Source organism: Hipposideros armiger, unplaced genomic scaffold, assembly GCF_001890085.2.
Source record: "Hipposideros armiger isolate ML-2016 unplaced genomic scaffold, ASM189008v1 scaffold_1299, whole genome shotgun sequence".
Lineage (NCBI taxonomy): Eukaryota > Metazoa > Chordata > Mammalia > Chiroptera > Hipposideridae > Hipposideros > Hipposideros armiger.
This window is the reverse complement of record NW_017732649.1, coordinates 60,051-84,436: the sequence shown is the minus strand read 5'-3', so window position 1 is coordinate 84,436 and position 24,386 is coordinate 60,051. Positions and strand designations below refer to the sequence as shown.

At 39.3% G+C, this 24,386-nt stretch overlaps 1 protein-coding gene across 4 annotated transcripts in view; it reads right to left on the bottom strand.

Moving 5' to 3' along the window:
* The window catches only part of KLHL32 (kelch like family member 32), a 122,827-nt gene that overhangs the window by 64,461 nt on the left and 33,980 nt on the right, over positions 1-24,386 (bottom strand). For 2 of the 4 annotated variants that reach the window (XM_019633382.1, XM_019633383.1), the window contains 2 exons: positions 19,520-19,669; positions 2,482-2,697 (listed from right to left, as the gene is read on the bottom strand). The exons of 1 other annotated variant lie outside the window; for it this stretch is intronic. In XM_019633382.1, the coding sequence (XP_019488927.1) occupies positions 2,482-2,697; positions 19,520-19,669 (366 nt within the window). The remainder of the gene's footprint in view (positions 1-2,481; positions 2,698-19,519; positions 19,670-24,386) is intronic. One more of the 4 variants, XM_019633384.1, reaches the window with a different exon arrangement.

Here is a 24,386-nt window from a genome sequence, read left to right as displayed (position 1 = left end):
TGGGCTCTCCATAAGTTACCAGTTGCACATATTAATCAAAGAGCACTACCCTCCATCTACTTTTCTATTACCTGTCTGACTTTGTGCCAATTTCCTTTCTCCTCCCCAACACCCCTTGCTTCTCTGTTCTTCTTTAAGGCATGGGATGGGGATTTGTCAAAGTCAATGAGCACTTTATTACAGTGAGAACGCTCCATAATGAACAATTCAGCAATTTAATGAGATTCTGTAGATCTGTCTCCAGCCTGTCCATCAAGTTTCACTTCTATAAAGCACGCTGACACTAATCCGCTGGCATACCCAATCTTCACCTTGGGCTGAATATTAGATTCTTCCATGGTATATTGCATTACTAGTATCACCTCAGCAAAAATGATGAACTTAACTATACTTGAGGCAATATAGCTGGTCTGATTTGATTTTCCTCTATTGGGTTGAGTATGAGGGAATTACTTATTTACTAAGATAAACAAAAACAGTTTCTTATTGCCTGTTGAATGCCCAAAATGATCATATTTATGTGAGTCTTTTTAATTCTTTCTTGAGGACCAGGTATAAANGATAAACAAAAACAGTTTCTTATTGCCTGTTGAATGCCCAAAATGATCATATTTATGTGAGTCTTTTTAATTCTTTCTTGAGGACCAGGTATATATATATATATATATATATATATATATATATATATATATATATATATATATATATATATATATATATTGCCTGCAGCAGAAAGCAGTTTTTAAAATTCTACATTATAATATTAGTAACCTTTTAGAGAGGCAATTACGATAACTCTAACTGGACAGTGGGGAATTTTTTGGACACTCAGACATTTGCACATTACCACATCCATTTCTGGCATTGCCTTCAGCCGTGCCACAAAAAGAGATAGAAGCTACTAGGATCATTCACTTAGATCTCAATTCAGTTATAAACAATTAAATGCATTCCAAGCCTTTCTTTTTCCCTCTGGGAAGTGAAGGAAAATTTGGGAATTTCCGACTTTGAATTAACCAGAAAATTTTAATGATTTGTGCTTACAAGGAAAACCACAGATAATTAAAATTCATACCCAACTCATTTTCACCAACACTTTGACCTCTGCCTGAAGAAACGTTATGAGAAACACCTAAGAAGCAGGGAAAAAAAAATTGAGGGCTTGTTTTTTATTCCTTATATTTTCTTTATCAAGGCAGTGTGATGATGGCAGGTGTCAGTAGACTTGGATTTGAAGGCTGGTTCTGCTCTATAGCCTGAGCAAGACGCTCCAGCCTCATTTTGTTCATCTGGTAGGTGGGGTGATAACAGCCATCCTTTAGGCCTATTGTGATAAGTCAATATGTTTGCAAAGAGCCTGGCTCCTGCAAGGCCCTCAGTACACATAGCTCTCATTACCCTCAGTGGTGCAAGCAACAGTGAAGACGGAAGTTGCTGATTGAAGTAATACAAAGAAAGAAGGGAGGAAGACATCAGGAAAATTATCCACCAGCAGGGTCAGATGCTGAATCATTAACGGCTACTTCTGACTGCTTTGGCCAGAATTATAGAGTATTCTCTGAATGTCCTTTTATAAGATACCAGGAATTCACTGCCTTATCAGCTAATAGAAGACTTCCTATTTTCCCTTGTATTCTGTATACAAATATTTTTCAAATAATCATGAAATCTTGAAGGTATGATGATGCCCTGGACTAGAGTAACAATATGGCTAGCCAGTGCTTCAGAGAGTAAGACAGTGTAAGACGAAGGGGTAAAGAAGGTCTCTGTTTCCCAAAGACACCATGTGGATTGTTCAGGCAGTCACTGCAGATGAGCGGGAAAAGGATTTAAATTGAATAATCAACTTGAAAACACAAAACATCCTCCTGTCCCCTAGACAAAGACTATTCAAAAAGAAAGCTATGTCAGGCGAAAAGGCAGGGCTTAGGAAAGTAGCGATGAATGCAAAATGAAGTAAGGGGGGGGTGGATTTTTTCAATTCAAGTGCGAAAAGAGCTTCGTTTCATTTAAGATCTCAGCTGCTCTCTGCTACAACGAAAAAATATTTCTGAATTGTTTACAGGAAAGCCCAGAATTCATTCTGATTCCATTTGGTCTTAAATCTGCATAAATAGCCCTTGACAATCCATTCTCCTCATATTCAGTTTAAGACACTATTTTTATTGGGAGATGATAGAAAAACAAAAACCAAAAAAAAAACAACCCTTGACTCTGTCTGATGTAACCCTTTTAGGGTTTTGGGAAACCGTAGCGAGGGTCTAAGGAATCTCCCCTGCGAATACCTGAGTTAAGCTGAGTGGGCTAAGGCCTCCAAGCCTCACGGGCTGGTGTTCTCCAATCACTTGGCCATCAAGGGAGCATGACTTCAAGTCCGATGAGGACCAAACCAAAATACTTGTCATTGTTCCTCCATCCTTTAACTTACAATCATTTTCTGCCCTCTCCACACCATAAGAGACCCATGCAGAGTGGCCTTACCTGCCAGATCTGCTCTTCACTCAGGGAGGTCAGGCGGTCGCTCTTCAGGACCTCCTGAAGCAGACAATAAGGGAGCGTTAGAACGTCTTCGGGGCGACTCTTCAGGAGTTCAGAGAGATGTCTCACTAAGAAATCGATCACTGCCTTCTCCAACAAAGTGAGGTTAAAGAGGTCAGCAAGTCTGTACAGATCCAAGTAATTAAAGCTATTTAATTCCTGGGTGCCAAAAAATAAAAATGGGGGAAAAAAAAAGATCTCTTAGAAACCAATCCAAGAAAGAGCAAGCAAGAAATTCAGACTGACTCACTAAGGTTTGCATGGCAGGAGTGGGACAAATGGGCCTGCACTCAATTGAGAATGTTTATAAAAACTCTCAATTATAAGGCTCTGGACAAAGAACTGGCACTCTAGAATTCATCTTTTCTCCTCAAATAGCCCCTCTTAAAACCCATATATTTAAGCATCTTTTTTTTTTATTCCCCTTCCCCTTCCCCCCTTTTCAATTTCTCAATTACAGTTGACATTCAAAATTATTTTATATTAATTTCAGGTGTACAGCATAGTGGTTAGACATCCGTATAATTTAAGAAGTGATCCTCCTGGCTAGCTTACTACCTACCTGGCACTATACATAGTTATTACTACATGGTTGTCCATATTCCCTATGTTTTACTTTACATCCCATGACCAGTTTGTAACTACCAATTTGTATTTCTTAATCCCTTCACCTTTTTGATCCTGCCCCCAACCCATCTATCACCCCAATAAATCTAGTACCCATCTGATACCATACATGGTTATCACAATATTATTGACTATATTCCTTATGCTATACCCTACATCCCCATGACTACTTTGTAACAACCAATTTGTACTTCTTAACCATTTTCACCCACCTCCCAACCCCCTTCCTATCTGGCAACTATCAAAATGTTCTCTGCATCTATGAATTTATTTTTTGTTTTGTTTGTTTATTTTGTTCTTTAGATTCTACTTATAAGTGAAATCATATGATATTTGTCTTTCTCTGTCTGTCTTACTACATTCAGCACACCACCATCTAGATCCATCCAAGCTGTTGCAGATGGCAAGGTTTCATTCTTTTCTTATGGCTGAGTAACCTTCCATTGTATATATGTAGCACCTCTTCTTTATCCATTCATCCATTCAGGGACACCCAAGTTGCTTCATATCTTGGCTATTGTAAACAATGCTGCAATGAACACATGGATGCAAATGTCCCTTTGAAGTAGTGTTTTGGGTTTCTTTGGATAAATACCCAAAAGTGGGATTACTGGGTCCTTCTTTGTCTCTTATTATAGTCTGTGTTTTAAAGACTATTTTGTCTGGTATAAGTATTGCTACCCCAGCTTTTGTTTTGTTTTGTTTCCATTTTCATGAAATCTTTTTCCATCCCTTTACTTTCAGTCTGTTTATCTTTTGATCTGAAGTGAGTCTCTTGTAGACAGCATATGCATGGGTCTTGTTTTCTTATCCATTCAGCTACCCTATGTCTTCTGATTGGAGCATTTAATCCATATACATGTAAAGTAATTATTGATACATAGACATGTAGTTGTTGCCATTTTATTATTCATATTTTTTATTTTTCTTCCATCTTAAAGAAGCCCTTCTAACACTCCTTGCAATACTGACTTGGTGGTAATGAACTCCGTTAGCTTTTTCTTATCTGGTAAGCTCTTTATCTGTCCTTCAATTCTAAATGATACCTTTGCTGAGTGGAGTAATCTTGGTTGTAGGTCCCTGCTTTTCATCACTTTCAATATTTCATGACAATCCCTTCTGGCTTGTAAAGTTTCTGTTGAGAAATCAGCTTATAGTTTTATGGAAGCTCCTTTGTAGGTAACTGCTTTTCTCTGGCTGCTTTTAAGGTTCTTTGCTTGTTTTTAACTTTTGGCATTTTAATTATGATGTGTCTTGATGTGGGCTTCTTTGGGTTTATCTAGTGTGTGCTTTAGGGGCTTGACCATCCATTTCCTTTGCCGGGTTAGGTAATTTTTCTGTTATTATTTCTTCAAATAGATTTGATTTTTTTTTTTTTTAGTTGAGCCATCCTGCTACCTATTAGCAGCTCAGCAGCAACTCAACTCAGGAATCCAACCAGCGACCCTGTTGCTCAGAGCTCACACTCTTGAGCGAGCTCTTAACCAGCTGAGCCACTCGGCTGGCCCTCTTCAAATAGATTTTCAATTCCTTGCTCTCTCTCTTTTCCCAGTACTCCGATACAAATGTTGATATGCTTGATGTTGTCCCAGTGACCCCTTAAACTGATCTCATTTTTTTGAGGGGGTGGGGGAATTCTTTTTTCTTTTTGCTGCTCTGATTGGGTGTCTTCTGCTACCTCATCTTATAAATTGATAACTCAATCCTCTGCTTCATTTAACCTACTATTGATTCCTTTTAATGTATTCATTTCAGTTATTATATTCTTTATTTCTAATTGATTCTGTTTTATGCTTTCTATCTCCATTTTTATGTTTCCTAACTCTTTGTCGAAGTTCTTCCTGAGATTACTGAACATCCTTATAACCAGTGTTTTGAACTCTGCACCTGGTAGGTTGCTTGTCTCCATTTTGTTTAGTTGTTTTTCTGGAGCTTTGTCCTATTCTTTCATTTGGGATATGTCTCTTTGTCTCCCCAGTTTGGCTGCCTCCCTGTGCTTGTTTCTATGTACTAGGTAGGGCTGCTATGTTTCCTGGTCTTAGTAGAGTGGCCTTATGTAGTAAGTGTTCTGTGGGGCCCAGTGGCACAGTCTCCCTGGTCACCAGAGCCAGGTGCTCCAGGTGTGTCCCTTGTGTGGGTTGTGTGTGCCTTCCTGTTGTAGTTGAGACTTGGATGCTGTTTGCATGTCAATGGAAGGGATTGACCCTCAGGCTGATTGGTTGTGAGGAGTGGCCTCAACTGCACTAAAGAAGCTGCTGTGCAGGGGCTGACCCTACAGAGCAGGATTCACATTAGCAGGGTTCTGGTGCCTGCCCAGTCTGCCCTTTGGGTGTGTCATCCTTGGAGGCAGCCGGGTGATGCTCCAGCTCTGTGCAAAGCTGGCCACTGGACGTGCTAACCCTGGGGCCTCCTGGGAGGGGATCCGCTGCAGGCTAAGTTCAGCCACAGCCTGTGCCCTGCCTGGGACCACCTGGCATGTGTCACAAAGCAAACAGCAGATGGCCACTGCCCACACTATGCTTGCATATGCCTGGAGAGGCCAAGATGGGAACAAAAGCTGGCCGCCACTAGTGCCATGCTTAGGGCTGCTCAGCCTGGATACGTTGAACCCAGATGCTGCTTGTTTGGGTTTTGTGAACCTTTGAGAGATTTTAGAAAAGCCTGTAACATGAGCCAAGGCAGGCCATTTATACGGAAAAGCCACTGGAAGCAGCTTAGGTGTTTCTGAGAGTTGGGTGGGGTGGGGTTTCAAAATCACCAGAGCTGTGCAAATAAACAGTATTAGCCAGGTTCATGAAGACTCAGACATGGCCGCCACCTGTGTTTGCATGCCAGGAGTGGGGTGGGCTCAACAAGGAAACAATGGCTTCCACCAGCTCCTTTGTCCAGAAGAAAGCTGCCCCTGCAGCTCTTGCTCTGAAGTCAGACAACTCAGTTCCTCCCCATATGTCCCTGGTGCTTTTCGAGCTACTGTCCCAGCACTGGAGCATGGAGTAAGAGAGTCCATCAGTGAGTAAGTCTGTGCATGAGCCCTTTAAGAGAAGCTGCCCTCCATCTCATTCACCCACAATCTCCACTGGCTTTCACAACCAGTAGTTCTGGGGACTTCTCTCCCAGCACTGGAACTCTGAGATGGGGAGCCTGATGTTGGGCTGGGACCCCTCACTCCTCCAGGAGAGACCTCCACAGCCAAGATATCCTGCCTGATTTTTAATGGTCACATGTGGGTGTGGGACCAGCCCATTCCATCTCTCTGTCCCTCCTACCAGTCTCAAGGCGGCTTTTTCTGTAAGTCCTTAGTTGTAGAGCTTTGGGTTCAGCTAGACTCCAGGCGATTCTCAATGATGGTTGTTCTGTAGTTTAGTTAGAATTTTGATACGGTTGTGAGAAGAGGTTATAAGCACAGCATTTACCTACTCTGCCTTCTTGACCAGAAAAAAAAACAAACGATTTAGATATCTTAATAAAGGAATTGAAAGGGGTTTCTGGTTCACTGATTGAAATGTTACTTTGCAAAGTTTTAGAAACATTTTACCATTGAAGACCATCTCTCTACCCTTACTATATTTTATAGCTCTAAGATAATAAGCTTTTTCTACTAAATATGGGAGGGCAGGTGAAGTGAGAGTCATGAGTAGATGACACAAACTATATGAAGATAGACTAACTCTACTCTTTTTACAAAACTTCAAATTATGTACATTTTTGAGTAAAACCAATCCATCATGACTTAATGAAATTAAAACATAGATTTTTTACACACAAGGTCTCAGGAAATGAAATCTTACAGAAATGATTCCTGTCCTGAATAATTCTATATTGAATCTACCTAAGAAGAACGATTTATAATTGTTGTTTGTTTTTTATTAGACTCAAAAATTGTGACAACCAATGGCAATCCTTCCCTCCTTTTCAAAGAGTTTCTGTAACCATGTTTCATTTGGGGGGAATTTTGCTTGTCTATACAAATTATCAAACTCATACCCAGGGCTCTAAAATAATGTCCCCAAAAAGCCATGACTCCTGTGGCACTCTGCAAGAATTAGAGTAAGCACGCAAGTTTGTTGATGGAAAATTTACTTATTTCAAGCAGAATGAGAGTGGGCTGTGTCCTAGTTCCCTCTTATTTTAACTTGTAATTATTAAATGTGAGCAATATCTTCCAATAACTTAAGGAATGCAGAATACAATACCATCAGATAGCTATTTTAATCCACTGATCTATTTCAGTAATTTTCAACATAATTTCCCCTTTTTCTAGTTATCTAAAAGTATTAAGAACTCTTTCAAAAATATTTCTGTTCTATTTTAATGTATTTGTCTCACTGATATTTGGAAGTTCAAAGGAATATGTTCTAAATCTGTGCTGTCCAACATGGTAGCCACTAGCTACATGTGGCTGTTGAGTACTTGAAATGTGAGATGTGCTGTGTTAAATGTAAACCAAAGGCAAGGAGTAAGAAAAGTAGAATATGAAATGCCTCATTAATAATTTTTATGTTTATTATATGTTGAAATATTATTCTGGATATAGTGAGTTAAATATAATTAATTTCCCTGTTTCTTATTACTTTTTTAATGCATCTACTAGAAAATTTAAAATTACATATGCAGCTCCTGTTAGTTTCTATTGGACAATGCTGTTCTAAACAATAAAATGTATGAGTATAATAAAGATATTGTACAGTTCTCCAAGTAACAGCTGTATCATCACCACGGCTACCAAATTTTTTTTTTTTTTTACTTTAGATTCTATATTTTTTCGGTGGGAGATGACATTATATTCCTAACAGGAGTCAAGCCAGGTGGCTTCAGGGGTTAGCTGTAGGATTCTCATACTTAATAGCTCTATTCACCAACACGGTTAAAAAGGAATAAACGCTTATCTTTAAAATGAAGTTGACTAAAGATGACCACAAAAATCCACTGCAACTCAAATATCTAAGGGTCCACTCACAGCCATTTAACGAAAACATCCCGGCTTCTCATTCAGCAGATTTTATCAAAGGAATACCGAAGACTTTGTCTCCTGCACCAATTTTGTCAAGTAATAGTTCACGTGTTCTCCAAATCTTACTTTTTAGGATTAGCTAATTCTACTGTGGGAGGAAAGTAGGTGTAACTCTTGCACATGGAGCTTCCATAGCACACTTTAGGACCATCTACTCTGGATGAAGAAGTTACTTATGATCAGTACATCTATGAAGCAAGTTTAACTGTGGGAAGGCCCTGGATACGACTTCAGCATCCCAGTGAATTACTCTGCAGTCCCCCTGAAGTGTGATGGAGCGGGGGTGGGTGGGGAGTTGGTGTCAGTGCCTTCCAGGCACCCAGGCACATGCTCAGTCACATCACACAGAGAGGAGCATGAACAGAAGCAGATCCAACAGAGCTCTGCAAAGTCAGAGGGGGCAGGCACAGCTCAGGAACACGAGTTTTTCCCCACTGGTTCTTCTGCCAAAAAGGTGTATACAACTAAGAGCTGGGGACTGGATTATGTAGCAGCAACCAAACATTCTTTCTTAAGCATCTTTATAGAGAGATGTTGGGTTTCTTCCAGATCAAAGCCTGAAATGTTAAATTCAAAACTATGGAGAACCAGAGAAATAACTTAACTTAATTGGGGACTTAAACAATTGTGCTTCTTTTCTGCTGTGTTTCTTTGGAAGGTGATTATTATTTAACGCCTGCTTCCACAGCCCTGCAATGTTTTAGTTTCCTAAAGGTATACTTTTATATAACCCCCAAGTCCAATCTAACAAAGAATTTTATGTTAGTGGAGAACTAAGAAGGTTAACTGGACAAGTGTCAATGGCTAAATGAATAGCAAAAGGGAACCAAATTGACATATGTTTGTGTACAAAAAAACCATCAGTTAAAAGTCTGTTCCCTATGTTTACCTTTTCATTTCTCCTCTCTTCTACTTAAACACATTAAGTTCCCCAAATCTCCAGCACTTTCTATGCATGTCAAAGGTTTCCATTCCCATTGTATGCATAGTTGAAATGTATAAAGTGGGAAGTTGAGGGAGAAAAGAAAAATCAACTTCACTGAGGTCATGATGCCACAAATATTCATTCCTCCTATCAGGGCAGATGGGTTTTGTAAGCTTTAAGAGACCCTTAAGTAATCATTTATAATGCTGCTTTTAAGGACTCCCATTGATGTAATGGGGGGAGGTGGGACTCAATGGCTAAACTGCATTAAATGCCCACCTATAACTTTGTACCTGGGGGAAAAAGATCATAAAAATAGTGCCATTATGTTTCTGGTTATAAAAAGTAATAAATGTTCATTTCATAAAACTCCAAAAATATAAACTGTGGAAAACAAAAATCATTCCTATTTCACCATTCAGAGATAATCACTATTAATGTTTATATATACATATATATATATATATATACACACTATATATAATGTATATATATATCTATATATAATATAGAAAGTATATATATATAGAGAGAGAGAGAGAGAGAGAGATATAGATATATATATATATACTTCCAGACTTTTTTGAAAGAAGTCTTTTATATGCCATAGAAAAAGAATAATTGCATTCAGGGACAGAACAAACCGTCTGCAGCTGCTGGCATTGGGACGCAACCCAGGATGGTGGAGAAGAGTACGGGCCATAGAATCAGGCTGGCCTGGTTCAGATCCAGCCCAAACACTTAGCGTTCGCCATGACCTTATGTCAATCGCTGAACCTCCATTATTTCCCATTTACAAAATGGAAAGTTCACCCAGCTCATAGGGTTGTCATGAGGATAATGAATGAAAAACACTTACAACACAGCATGGCTCATGAAAAGTAGAGAGTAGGTTTGGCAGGGAAGAAACAATAAAGTATATTTGAGCCCTGTTGTTTGATCCATCAACCCTGATTCATCACTGATGCAAGGAGGTCAAAATGAAGAATGTGGTCCCTTTAGATATCAAAGTCCTAACTAAGCTGTACCATTAAGTCAGGAAAAAGGAAGATAGCTAAAGTAAAAACCATATAATTGCATTACAAACTGACTACCTGTTAATGGCTGCCACATCTCTATCACTAGCCCAATCCTCTCTCATAAGCTCTGAATTCGTTTTCCCAACTGCCTATAAGAGTACATCTCTTTGATGTTCCACAGCCATAGTGAACACAACATATCCACATTGAACTTATTTTTTGCAAACCTGCATCTTCTCCTGTATCCCCTTCCTTAGAGAATGACCACATCTGGACACCCACATCAGGGTCCCAAAAGGTGGCCCAAATTCCTCCCTCATATCCCGTCAGTCACCAAGTCCTCTTTCCTCTGCCTCAGAATTTCTTGTTCTGTTCCTCATCATCTCCCATCCAGGCTTCCTGCAACAGGGTCCTGAATTACCATTCCTGCCTCCACTATCAAACTCTCAATCCTCTTTTTACAAGAATCTGACCATACTGACCACCTGTTTAAAACCAACTAACAGACTCCCATTTGCTTATGGTTGAGTCTAAACTCAGTCCCACTGCATAGCCTTCCAAAACCGGGACCCTGCCGGCCTCCTTGCCCTGCAGTGTAACAATCCCACCCACCCTGGCTTGGCTTCACCACTACAATGGCTTACATAGCCACACCACGTGCCATGACCACACCGAGCACTGGCAATAAAATGACAAGGAAAAACAAGCAAGTTCCAGGCCTCATGGAGTGTATTGTCAGTCTACTGGAAGAGTGAGCCATTAATGAAAACATATTACAAATACATGGAAAATTGTAACTAAGGCAAAGGCTACAAAGGGTAGACTACAGGGCTTTGAATGCCCATAATGGGAGATTTGACCTGGAGGGAAAGTTAGTGAAGTCTTCCCTGAGAAGCCACATGGAGCTGAGAGCCAAAGGCAATGTCAACTGGGCAAAGGGTGGGGTGGGGATGTGTATTAACTATATTTTCATGTTTTCCATATTCTTGATGCTCTGGCCATTTGGGGCTTCACTGACTGGGGAGAGAGTGCCCCTCGTAGGGCTAGCCAATTTTTAGAGATAGCAAACAACTCGCTCAAGGGTGCAACTTGCACGCACACCCACCAATCCAGGGCCCATTCTCTGAACCCCCTCCTGTATCGGGCTACTATGCTCCAGGAGGCAATATTCCTTTGCCCTAATCATCCCAGGGCCAAGTACTAGACAACTAGATGCAGCCTGTATGCCCCAGAACCTGCTCAAACTATTCAAACTGGACAATCATATGCCTGATTACCCTGCTGTGTCTTGCCTTTCCCATAGAAGCCACAATAAAGGCTCCTGCCCATGCGTTCCCCTCACTGCTTCTACTTCCTGACCAACCCAGGGCCTTCCCCTGGCCCCCTCGTCTTTGGAACTATGAGTAACAAAGTATCTTCTCAATGGCAGTTGTCTTCTGATCTGCTGGCTTCACCATACCAGAATAATAATAAAACCTGCATTTTAAAACAAGATGGTGCTGGGGTTGCAGGGAGTGTTCCAAACAGAGGAAGCAGCCAGTGTATTCAAAATTCCTACGGATGAAGAATCATGTTTCCACTGTTCTGGCTGACGGTCCTATCTAAATTAGGACACCCCACTTCCTCTTCATGTCATCCTCCATCACATTACTCCACTATATTTGCTCTTACCACTCAGCAGCACTATCAGTAATTATCCTCTGCATGTATTTGCCTACTCATTTATAATGTGTTTACCCCCCAGCACCCAGTAAGGATGTTCTTTGGGAGGAAGGGCCAGTCTATTTTATTCACTGCTGAATCCCTGGTGCCTAAAACAGTGTCAGGCCCAGGGTAGGAGCTGAAGCCACACTTGTTGAGTGAATGAACCCATTCCACCTTTTCAGCTCCCCTGGTTCAGGTCAAATTGACCAATTCCTCCTATGTGCCTCCACCCTGCCCTCTGTGGATTTCTAACATAGTATCTGTCATCATCAGCCCTCTTTAATTATAGACCTGTCTCCCTCCACTAAATCTAAGCTCCTTGGTGCCAGGGATGGTAATGTGTCCCTGGTATCCAGCAGGGAGCAAATGTGCAATACGCATGAGTTTAATGAAAGAATGTCCATGAGCTCTTTCTGTTTACTTGTAACTAAGTGAAACCACAACAGACCACGACTTTCCAATGTGTCTATCCAATTCTGAACATCATCCAGATCAGGCCATTTTTCATACCTCCTTGGGCTCCCTCATTTTCCGTTCTCTTTCTGGCCTTTCTACACAGACACACAAAGGCAAAGCCACTGGCCATTCAGTGTTTCCCAAGTGGGAAAACTGGTAATAATGACTCGAGTTGAAAGTATTAACGGACAACTGCAATATAACAGTTCTGCTGTGAAAAAAAACATTTCAATCTACCCCAAATTTTTTTCAGTCCAAAGAGAATTATTTCCTCTATCAATTGGCTATTCAGATCAGAGTAACTTTTTAAATGATACTCTGTCCTAATTATGTGGATTGTCTCTGTTCTCTGAGACTTAAAAATATGAGTGCCAGGATTTCTGGTACTTGAATGGAAGTTTTGAATGGAAATTATAGCCCAGCAACAAGAAATTCTCTTGAGTAAATGGAAATACTTTTTTTTTCTTTCTAAAAAGGCTTAATTTCTATCACACTGCTTGTCTCTTGAAATTTAGTTTCTATTCAGAATTATGGTACATACATTATTCTTTGGGGAATCTTTTTATATGGTATTTATTTTCCTTTGGTTTAGGGATATTTGGCTTCTCTTCTCCCTTCTATTTGTTTCCTTACAGTGTGAATGACAAGTTAAATAACAGAAGAAGAGCCATAAAAATGTGTCTCCAATCCTGTACTAGCTAAGGAATAAACCTCAGTTTTCTAAGTGCAATAATTCTTAAACCTTACATAGTTCCGAAATTCAGTCTTTCTGTGTGTTCTATTTTAATTAAATCATCAAATTAGTTATTCCCCAGATTAACTACTGGATATGATAGAGAAAACAGAACGTGAGAAAGGCAGCTACTGTCCTCTTTTGGGTTATATTCAAATGTGATTACATTTGTGAGACAAATTATCAGGTGGTGAGGACCTGAGAGGGAGGGAGTAGAACAGTCTGGGTGCTGTGGGTAAACCCTGTGGCCCTTACATCACCCTTCCTCGGTATATCGCCTGCTAGGGCTTTCATCTTTAGCAGTGACTGGCCGTTGTATCAGCAGGTGTCTCTCAACATCTCAATTAAGAAGTACTAATAACTAGTGATCAAAATTCATACAAGACTTTATCTTATATGTGTAATTTAAGCAGATTTAAGCCTATTCCTGAACTAATGTCACCCCGATTCACTTGCATTTTAACACATTTTCCTGAATGGGAGAAAAACGTTGTAAGCTTATAGCTGGGGTCTACATGTTCACTGCACATAACCCGCAGACTCACTTATGTAGGCCATACCCAAGAGAGAAGTCTTGATGTGTGCCAACAGGAATACAAGCTGATAATCAACAATGGATATTTCTAATATATAGTCTATCTTTGTTTCAGGCACAGTCATGCAACCCCTGCTCTGACTGTCAGTAACTCTGTCCATCCAGCACTGCAGTTTAATCATAGCCCCAGCACAGGAATTACACAGAATACAAAAAGAAATCTGTTGTCTTGTGATTGCGTCTACTATGGACTACCCTAATTCTGCCCTCCAAATATTTTTCTTCAAATCTAGGAGTCCTTGATACACTGAGAAGATGTGGAAATCTGACTGAGATGCTTTAACACTAAGGATTCCCATGAAAAACAGGGCCTTAACTAAACACCTATTTCTCTTGTTACCTCATCTAGCTCTGAGAACATGACTAACTTGTGAAACAAAAATAAGCATCATCAACCTGTACTGTTAGCATTGAAAACGATGACTTGTGTCCAAGATAATAATTTCTCTCAAGGTCAAATTGACAGTAATGCCATTTTGATTTCCTGAATTTTTTCCCTAAGATGACCAAATTGAACATGAGTCCAGATTTTTCTGGTGAACAACACTCAATAGATGTGACTATTTTAACAATGCTATGTTGTACCATTATAATTATGATCTTTCATTTTCAATTATTGATGCCCTTCATTTATACTGCCCTTCAAAATGTCATCTCAAGTACGACATGTCAGTTTTTTACTACAGAAAAAGACAGTCAGGAAACATAGTGGTTTCTATGCCCAGCATATAATAGCACCCACAAAATTTGAAGTTCTATTATAAAATGTTGGCATTACATCACATTTTGAGGACTCTTCTAAACAAAAAGTCACCCTTGTTATGGAAGTAAGGAAATCTTTAAAAAAATATATATATATATATATATTCCCAAATCTATTCCAAATAGCCTGATAGACCCACTCTGCATATAAAACCAGTATGATTTGATTTTTTTACCAATGTTTATTAAAAGCTAAATAAAAACACAGTATTGGTTGCTTTTAGGAACCAAATACCAAGTCGGACTCGGTAAATATGAAACTTTTTGTCACTGACTGAATCCTAATGCCTCCCACTTCAAGTGTCCTGTCACATACTAACTTATTACTAAGCTATTCATGCATATAGGTTCCAACGAGTAAAAATGTTCCTTGTAAACTGTAAAAGTAGGTTTTACATTCTTTTTGTACTATGCCAATCATAATGCCTTTATCATAAGATAATTGAAAAATATTCATTCATTGGATTATGAATTTTAAAAAGCAAAACATTTTTTCAAAAGTTGTTTTGTTTGCTTGTTTTTAAAGCACATCCATGACTGAAATGGAAAAAGGATATGACAGTTCGGTTATAGGTATGATTTTACAATTATGCAAAATGGACAGATCTCCCACAATTTACTGAGGAAGGTGTTCTCAAATATTTGATCTGAGCTTAAGAAATGCTCCCTTGATGCTAACTACACATTGGCGTTTCATACACCTCGTAAGTATGCTGGAGGGCCCACTGGTGGTGGCCAGATGCACCAGGCCCAGCTCCCACAGTGAGTCCTGGCTCTTCTGACTTTTCACAGGTTGGGTGTTGTTCCTCTCCCTAGAATGTTGGAAAAGAGCCTTACTCCTCTTGGTATTTAATGATAAGCAGAAATACATAAACGTGCATGCTGTTTGCCAAGCGGAACTGAATGCTCATGGCTTTCCTTCAGACCGTAAGGAGAACCCTAAGAATCCCTGTCACAAATAGTTATTGTTTGTGAAGCATTTAAAGCCTGTTTGAGTCAAAAGACTTTAAAAAGCTTGTAAGAAAAAGGAAGTTCTATATTATAGATGTTCTTTTCCTCCTGGTGGAGGACAATCAAGATTAGATTCCACATTTCCTAAGAAAGCCGGGACACTCCCGCTGAAGGATCATTCCCTCTTCTGACTTCTATTTGCAGGAGCAGCTTGTATCGTTCATTTAACCCTTTGCCAGTAGTCGCCCATACATACTCTTCTCCCCAGCTGTGCAGGAAAGTGCAGACTGTATCTGTACTTCTTTAGATCTTCCTCTCTGTCTGCACAAAGTAGCTACAAAATCAGTTTTGATTGATAGGTAGTGGGTAGGTAAGAAAAAATATCAGACCTTTAAAAATTTCAACTTTCACAGCTTGCATTTCTTAGTTTACAAGAAAACATAGATTCTTCTGCTCCTCTAAAAACATTTGCATATTTAAAATTTTTTTTTAATGTTTTAATATTTACATAATTTGTTAAATAGTACATACATTTATTAAATATTTTAATATTTAAATTATTAAAATATTTAAAAGCACATGCCTAGAATGCTAGCCACACTGGAGATAAATATGGCAGTTCAGGGAGAGAGAGAGAGAGTGACAGAGAGCAAGAGAGAGAGAGAGAGACAGAGAGAGGGAGTTAAGTTATTGTCTAAACTTTTCACAATCATATGCTATTTTCAGGCTACCATTCAATATCAGATATGTTGCCATCTTATTATTTATGACTCGAAAAAATTATAAGTGCAACTGGCTGTACATAGTTATTTAAGTTTATAGTTTTACACTTCCCCTGTCTCTTTCACTAAGTCATAATTTGTGGGGACAAGGAACGGGCTGCATCTTATTTTGGAGTTGTAGGAAAAGCACATCATTTGGCTGACCCGTCAGGATGGCCTCAGCAAATGGTTTACCTCTGAGTCTAATTTTCTCATCTGAAAAATTACAAAAGTGATCTGTGGTAAGGATTCCCAAAAACGTATGTAAAGTGCCTTTTCCATGGTAGATGCTCAACATACAGTAGCTATCGCTATTATTATTCCCTTTTTAAAATGTCATCAACAGTGCTTAAACTATAGCTGTTCATGTTCCATAAATTGTATTCACTGATTGCATGAAAGGAAAGCAATGAATGTCTAATATGGACTTTGTTTTTCTACAAATATCAGCAAAAATCATCATTGTTATGTAAAATCATTCATTCTTTTGTACTTAAAAAATGCTTCACCAGAGATACACAAGCAGAACAGATGAGGCATTATACTGGACCATCACCAAGTATGCGTCACTATAATATACTCTGATTCCCATGCTCTATATTACACATAGCAGAAAAGGCACATGGAGAAATCTAAGGATGGAGGAGCTGCATTTCTTTATGACCTTATTTGAAAGATAAACTCCTTGGGGAAATACAATTTATTCAGATTATCAAGACCCTGCTGTGCAAATCTACAGTCTGGGAGCACGCTATGGAGATCAAAAAATATTTACTTTATTCTGTTGGGTATAAAAGCTTTTAATGAATGCATAATTAAGGCAAAAAAAAAAGTGTATACAGCTTTAGAAATTCCACTGCTGAGCCAAGCCATTAATATCCAAGGCGTTATACCCAGTTGTGATTCCACCTGTTTCCTATTTGGATTACAACCTAGTTATAAATCAAGGTATTACGTGACTACACAACCTGGCGCTGCAGAAAAGGGCTGCACTCCAGGACTAGAGGAAGCAACAAAGGGGCTTTGTTGTGGATATGTGATGAAGCACTGGCCCTTTGGATCATGGTGAAACAAATAAACAAAACCCAACCCTTTTAATAGCCTTGGGATGAATCGTGTAGAAAAGAAATATGTCATGTATGTAAAAGGATCTGCGAGTTTTCTCCCTAATACCTTATACCAGAGTTAATAGGATAAAGTCCAATTGTTATAGAAAAAAAAAATGAGCAATTCATTGACAATGCAGGCCAGATTCCTCGTGATATGATAAAATAATGTAAAATCGGATATTCCATTTAGAGATATATAGGTATATTTGTACATAAGCATATCGGACAACTATATGCAACCATATATTCATATATTGATATAAATATGCATATGATACAATTTGATGAAAAATATTAACAACAATTCAAAATAAACAAGAAAAATTCCTCAGCATGTTCTAATTCTTAGAGTCTTTGAAGAACTATTTAAATATATTTGTGCTGTATAACAGAGGAATTCTACAATTAGGTTACTAGTACATTTTCATAATCAATTGTATGCATAATATCCGAGGCTCATGAATAATTTTATATTGTTCCTTGAGAAAGTCTGTAGTAAGCTGGAAATCCAGTCGGAAGGAAACACAGAGACACAGACATCGCCAACAACTATTGATAATAATTCTGGCCCCAGTCACCATGTGCTGCACGCAGAATGCTATTGCAAAGTTTCCTGGAGCTGCCTCAGCACATCTGGTGATTACCACTGAATTATGGACGATGTGAAGGAAATTAATAAAACAGTCTATCTGGGCAACTAGGACTTTAAAACTAAAATTTCAATACCGCTAAGCTTTTTTTGAACTATGAGAGGCAAAATCAGGTTAAAATGTTTAAAAAGAATAGAACATAGAAGTAATTATATTTCCTTAGCTCTGATACACAAAGTCAGAATGCTGGAAACCAGACCAGTTCTGCAGACTTTCAATAATCTCTCAATTATCCACAAAGACTGTTTCCCTTAATGATTATTTTGCAAAAGCATGAGGGCTAGAAGTGGGGATTTTTGTTTGTTTGTTTCAAATCTGTATTGTTTTGGCTTTTTATATTTTGAATGCTATGAAGGATACATAACATCGACATTTTTATAAGTACACCAGTTCAAATTTATCTGAATGTGATGATGCTTTCAAAATCTGAATATCAATGATTTAACAGGCGGGTAATTGAAGGGAAGCAGTTTGGCAACAGTGTCTAGAGCAGAGGTCCTTAAACTGTGGTCCCCAGACCAGTAACATCAGCATCATCGGGGAAATTTTTAGAATGCAGATTCTCAGGTTCCCTCCAGACCTCCTGAATCAGAAACTCTGGGGGTGGGGCTCAGCAGTCTGTTTTAACCAGCTATTCAGGTGATGCCACCCACAGTCAAATTTAAGAACCATTGATATGGAAAATGCATTTGAGTGAAGAAAGGAATGACTCTAACCTGCAGAAATATCTTCTTGCAGCAAAACTAATTGTAAGACACCAGCCCCTCATCCTGGCCTCTGAAGTGGCACACATTATACGGAATGTATACGGCTGAAGCTAGAGTACTTAGAGCTGAATTAAGGACACAAGAAATAGCCGTCATTTACCAGGGTCCCAGCGCCTGCCCCTTAATGTGCAGCAGGAAAAAGGTATGCAGCCAGCTCTAAAGGGTATTTGTGCATAGAGTGAGAAAGGGGGTGGAGGAGTCTAAGAAGGAGAGACAGCGGATGGGAGGTGTGCCTGTGGACAGCGTCTCCTAGTAAGGAATAACTGATATTTTTCTTCTTTTAAATTACCCTGCTCTTATTTCCACTACTCAGGGCGCTTAGAACACATGCAACTATATTATAAAAAACTCCCATCACAGGGAGCTCTCATGGCACATGGAGAAGGAACCCAAACAAACAACATGTGTTTCCAAGCAATTACGAAGCACTAGAGCTAGAAACGAAAGATTTTTCCAGTTGTTTCTTGGATTCTGTATATGAGGATGGGGGCAAGCTGTTTTATTTGCAGGGAGGGCAGGGGAAACAATAAAGCAAAACTTCCTATTTATAAAGCATAAATATCATGTGATGTGTTGCTTTTAAAAGCATTGATTTTACTATTTATTAAAGTTCAATTTCAGTATGATGTTTTCACATTTCAGAGGCAGGGAGAAAGTGATGGCTCATTTATTTGTGACTTTTAAAAAATAATAATAATACATGTACTTCTACAAAATCAAAGAGAGGTGGCTAAGAGGAAGAAATGCCATTTACTCAACGGTGACTGTTTCCAAAAGTTTCGGGAACAGGCATAGCCATTATGTTGTTGATTGAAAGTACACAGTAGAGTCACTGACATTTCCAGAAATGAGGGCAAACGGGTGAGGGGAGTGGGTAGGAAGATCACTGTGGAATTAACAGAGGGACTCACATATGAGGCATTCCATTCTGTTGGCTCTGGCTTCCAGGGTACCCACTGCGTGGAGGAGGCTGTGCTGTAGGATACTTCGCATGGATACTTTACTATCTCATCGAATCCTCCAACAGCCCTAAGAAGTAGATTGTATACAGGATCCCACATCTGTATTTCATAAACAAGGAGTGGGTGCAAAGAGGTTAAGGAACTTGTCCAAGGTCACATAATTCTGAAACATGAACTTATATCATGGTAGACAGATAAGTAAATCAACAGAAACAATGGGGTGTGATCAGCACCCCAGAAGACTGTTACTAATGAATGAAAAGGAGGGACATCTACCCACAACGAGGTGCACTGATCAACCGACTCTGCAAAGGGAGATGAGCAGAGTACTTGAGGGATAAATACGAATTCATAAGATGACAGAGCAAGGGAAAAATAACCCTCGGAGAAGGAGGCTTCGAACGAAGAGGTTTAGGTACAGGGAAATGCATGAAATTCGCAATGACTGTGGCATAACGCACAGGTAGTAGACTGTTATTTTTAAAGGTTAAAGATATAGGAAGTTTCATAATAAAGATGAGACCTGTGTGCCAGCATAAGAACAAAGAACTTCATCCTGAAGGCGCTGGTGAACCGCTCAATGAATACCTTTAAGCAAGAGTCTGACATTATCAGTTTATTCCTTTTTAAAAATCAATTAAACAGAACTTTCCATGGATTTAGAAAAACCTCTTAAAAATCAGTCGAGCAAAATTTTCGAGAAGGTGCTGGGGTGGGGCAAGAGTGAAGGCAGCAAGTTTGCTGGTTAGCAGAAAGTTTCTTTGGTCCAGGAAATAAGTGTGCTAATAACGTCTTATGAGCATTAGATACCAGGGAGGGAGCACAGTAGATGGAGCTACTGCAGGAATGTGCAGGAAGAGTAATCTATACCTGAATGATGTCAGTAACAATGAAGAGAACGAGAAGAAGGCATATCTGAGAGCTATTTAAGAGCCTAAACCAGTACCATTTCATAGGATTCATGCGATCATACGAGCAGCGTTAAGATTCCGCCGAGGTTTCTGGTTTGAGTTACTTTATAGGATGATGGTTCCTTGATTAACAAAGATGAGATGGAGCAGTTCTGTGAGACTGGACACGGATGCATTTGAGATGCACGTGGAATGTCAGCTGAAAATGTTGGCTGAACACAGAAGTGTGGATGGCACTCAGGAGAGGGGACTGGGGTAAATAACCTCCATGCGTGAATGAAAGAGTGATGGTGAGGAAAAGAGATGCGCAATCGCAGAGAGCCACCATGCCTGGAAGGATGCTCAAAGAGCTGATCAAAGAAGAGCTTGTAAAGAAACTGAAAAGAGGTCCAAGAACAAGGAGGAAAGAGAGGTGTAAGCAACAGTGGAGCTACCAGTGTGAAAACGCTGTAGAGGGGTCATATTAAGATGCCATGAAAGGCCCACTGTGTCTGATATTTAGGAGGCTTTGGTGACATTTGTCACAACAGCTTTTGAGGCAGAGAACAGAGTTCATTCAATAGGATTGAAGAATGAATAAAAGGTAAGGAAGTGCAGACACTGATCACAGCTTGGCAGTGAAAGGAAGGAGAGGGTTGCAGTAATGTGAGAACAGGAAAAGTTCCTCCCATCTTATTGATCTATTTATAAACTGAAAAAAAGGTGCCAGTGGAGAAGGAGACATTGAAACCATAGGATACAGATGGTACCAAACAGTTTAAGGACAGAAAGGTAGTTTAGCCTTAGAGAAGAGAACAGACCTTCAACTATGTATAGAAATTTTTGCAGGTAGAGGGGGGTATGGGAGAATAAATATTTCAAATGAAACATAGGTGTTCTTTTAATGCCTTTAATTTGCAAGTATTAATAATGGAATTAAGTGAGATTGATATTTGTTTCCTTTGTTTATTGATTCTGAACTCTAGTATTAACAAAATGCTGGAAACATTTTACTTTTGAGAAAAATACGCTGAGAGTGATTTTTGCCTAGCTACCAACAGTTAGCTTAGGATAGAAATGATTAATACTAGAAAAATCCTTCAAGATTATCTGTCTTCTCTTTAGAAACACACAAACAAGGGAGACATAGTCAATGCCAGATTATCCACATAACAAATTAAAATTCCACAATGCCTTCCCTGGCCAGGAAGCAGGCCTCTGGGCTGTCACTTACTGACATCCTTTCGTGTGGGCTTAGGGAATAAAAGCCAACATAATAACATATGAAAAAATTAATTGGGATCCTAAAATGGCTACTGAAATATTTTATGATACATTTCAGAGGCAAATATTAATATTCATGATATTTGGCAAATAAGATATTCTAGATAATCCATGCCGGATAGTAAATATTCTTGATTAGAACAAATAATTAGTAGTTGGCTATGATTTAGTAGAGCTGATGCATTTCAAACCTTTCTGATCATTTTCACTGATTAAAACAATTTCCCAAAAAATTAAACCATGTGTAACGTATTTTCCAAACTATGTACTTTAACTTTCTCCAAACGTGAGAGTATCAGCTCTAGTGAACTATGCAACAGCACACGGTTAGTGTATTTGATTAGGGGCATAGTAAATATCTATGTTGGTACAATCATTTGTCTTATCTAATGTGGAAAAAAAATAACTCAGTGTTGGGGAAAAATGAACATGAGTTATAATTTCTTCTAAACCTTGAGGATAAATTATCCCATCTAGAACACCCACTATACATTATGTATTTAGGAGATACTGTTAATTTAAAAATGAAAATTATAATAATACATTGTTTGGAAGATAACCTCCTATAAATCACTGCAGTATTACTTAGTTTAAAAATGATAACCTATTATAGTACTGTAAAATATGCAAGCTCCTCAGTGCAAAATGCAATCCCCATAGAGAGTATCTCCATCTTAAAAAAGAAAACTGAATCGTGCACTGTTGGTGGAAATGTAAACTGGTGCAGCTACTGTGGAAAGCTGTATGGAGGTTCCTCAAAAAATTAAAACTAGAACTACCATATGATCCAGCAATTCCATTCTGGGTATTTTTCTGAAGAAATGCAAAACGCTAATTGGAAAAGACTTATGCGCCCCCATGTTCACTGCAGTCTATTTACAAAAGCCAAGATACGGAAACAACCTAAGTATCCATCAATGGGTGAATGGATAAAAAACTTGTGATATACATACACAAACATATGTACATATATATGTACATATGTTTGTGTATGTATATCACAGAAATGGAGGGTGGGGGGGTAGGAGAAATGGCTGAACTGTTTTTCTTAATTTAAGTAAATTAAGGAAAAACTATAAAGAATATAAAGGGATTATTGGAATATAGGGGTCACGGCCTCTCTCCCCAAAGACTTCGACTTGCTTGGTTAGGGCACCTTAAAGCTCTCCTGGTGACTGAAATGTGCACCCAAGGTTAGACATGAGTAACCCTGATCAGGGCATGAGCTTTGTGTCCTTCATAGACATGTGGCTATTTTTAAATTCCCCATCAAAGCCGCCGATCAGAGGCTAGCAAGGTGGAATCAGGAAGCACAACTCTGGAGGTTGTCTCCTCCCAGTTTACACGAGCTACTTCCTAGGTCTGGGATGGCCCTGGGCATTGTAATCTGTCACTTACTTGTTGGGTGGGACCCAGCCCACCTGATGCTAAATTATAAGCTCCACAAGAGCAGGGACCCCAGTTGTCTTCTTCATCACTGCATCCCACTGCCTAGCACAGCCCCTGGCACACAACAAGCACTGGGAGTATTTGCTGAATGGATACAGTCGAAGCCATTAGTCTTTCATGTGGGGAAGTGTTATGGCCAAATATGCATTTTACATGGATTCTCCAACTGAACTTTGTATACAGGACTTAAGGATGGAAACAGAGAGGTGTTTGTTTTTTTTGTTGTTGTTGTAATAGTCCTGGCAAAGTTAAAAAGGAATATTGGAATGTAAGGAATAGATAAGGTTTACAATTTTTTGAGTTAAAATATATAGGATTCCAAGACAAGAAGCATGGTTTATTGTTTACAGAACATCTGTTGGTTTTAATTTATCATTAGAATCCTCAATTATCTGATTAAAATACATTAAAGAAACAACTTCAGACTTCTTAATGCTACCTTTGTCCATTTCTTCTCTTTCCTCTTCTTACTATTCATCATGAGCTGAATGTTGTCTGGCCCAGAGCCATAAAATTGAGCCTTCATAGCAGCCCTCCCCATCACACTGAAGTGACAAGTATTAAATCAGACCCAAGCAGATTCTGAAGGCAAAAGCAAGTTGCAGGAGCAAGTGGCTTAGGTGCCCACAACTCCTACTCTGCTACCTTGCGTCCTCTCTCAACCTACACCTATGGCCTCAGGAAGAGTCCCCTATGACCAGCTGATTTAGAAATGAAAAGCTCAGGCCGACTGTATGGGTGGTTGTGCACAATATGCTGGTGCCACCCTAAAATGGGCAGCTGGAGCATCACAGCCTCGTACAGGATGGCTCTGAAGGGCAGTGGTTAAGGTGAATCCTTCCAGCAGGTGGAACTTCAAGCAAAGTCTCTGGTTGTCCATTTTTCCCAGAATGAAATATGGGCAGTGATAGCATGAATCCTGGCTACCAGTTTGGCTAGATGGTCAAAGATTTGGAAGGAATACAATTGGGAAATTGATAACAAGAAAGTCCTGGGAGGAAACATGTGGATAGGCCTCGCCAATGGACAGAGTGTGAATATACTTGTCTTACATGGGAATGCTTACCAAAGGGCAACTTTATCACAGGACTAGAAGAGCAACCTTGTGAATGTCTGATAGCCTCTTTCCCCAGCCACTCATGGCCTTGCCGAATGGACTCTTGAACAGAGTAGCTATGGCAACAAGAATGGAG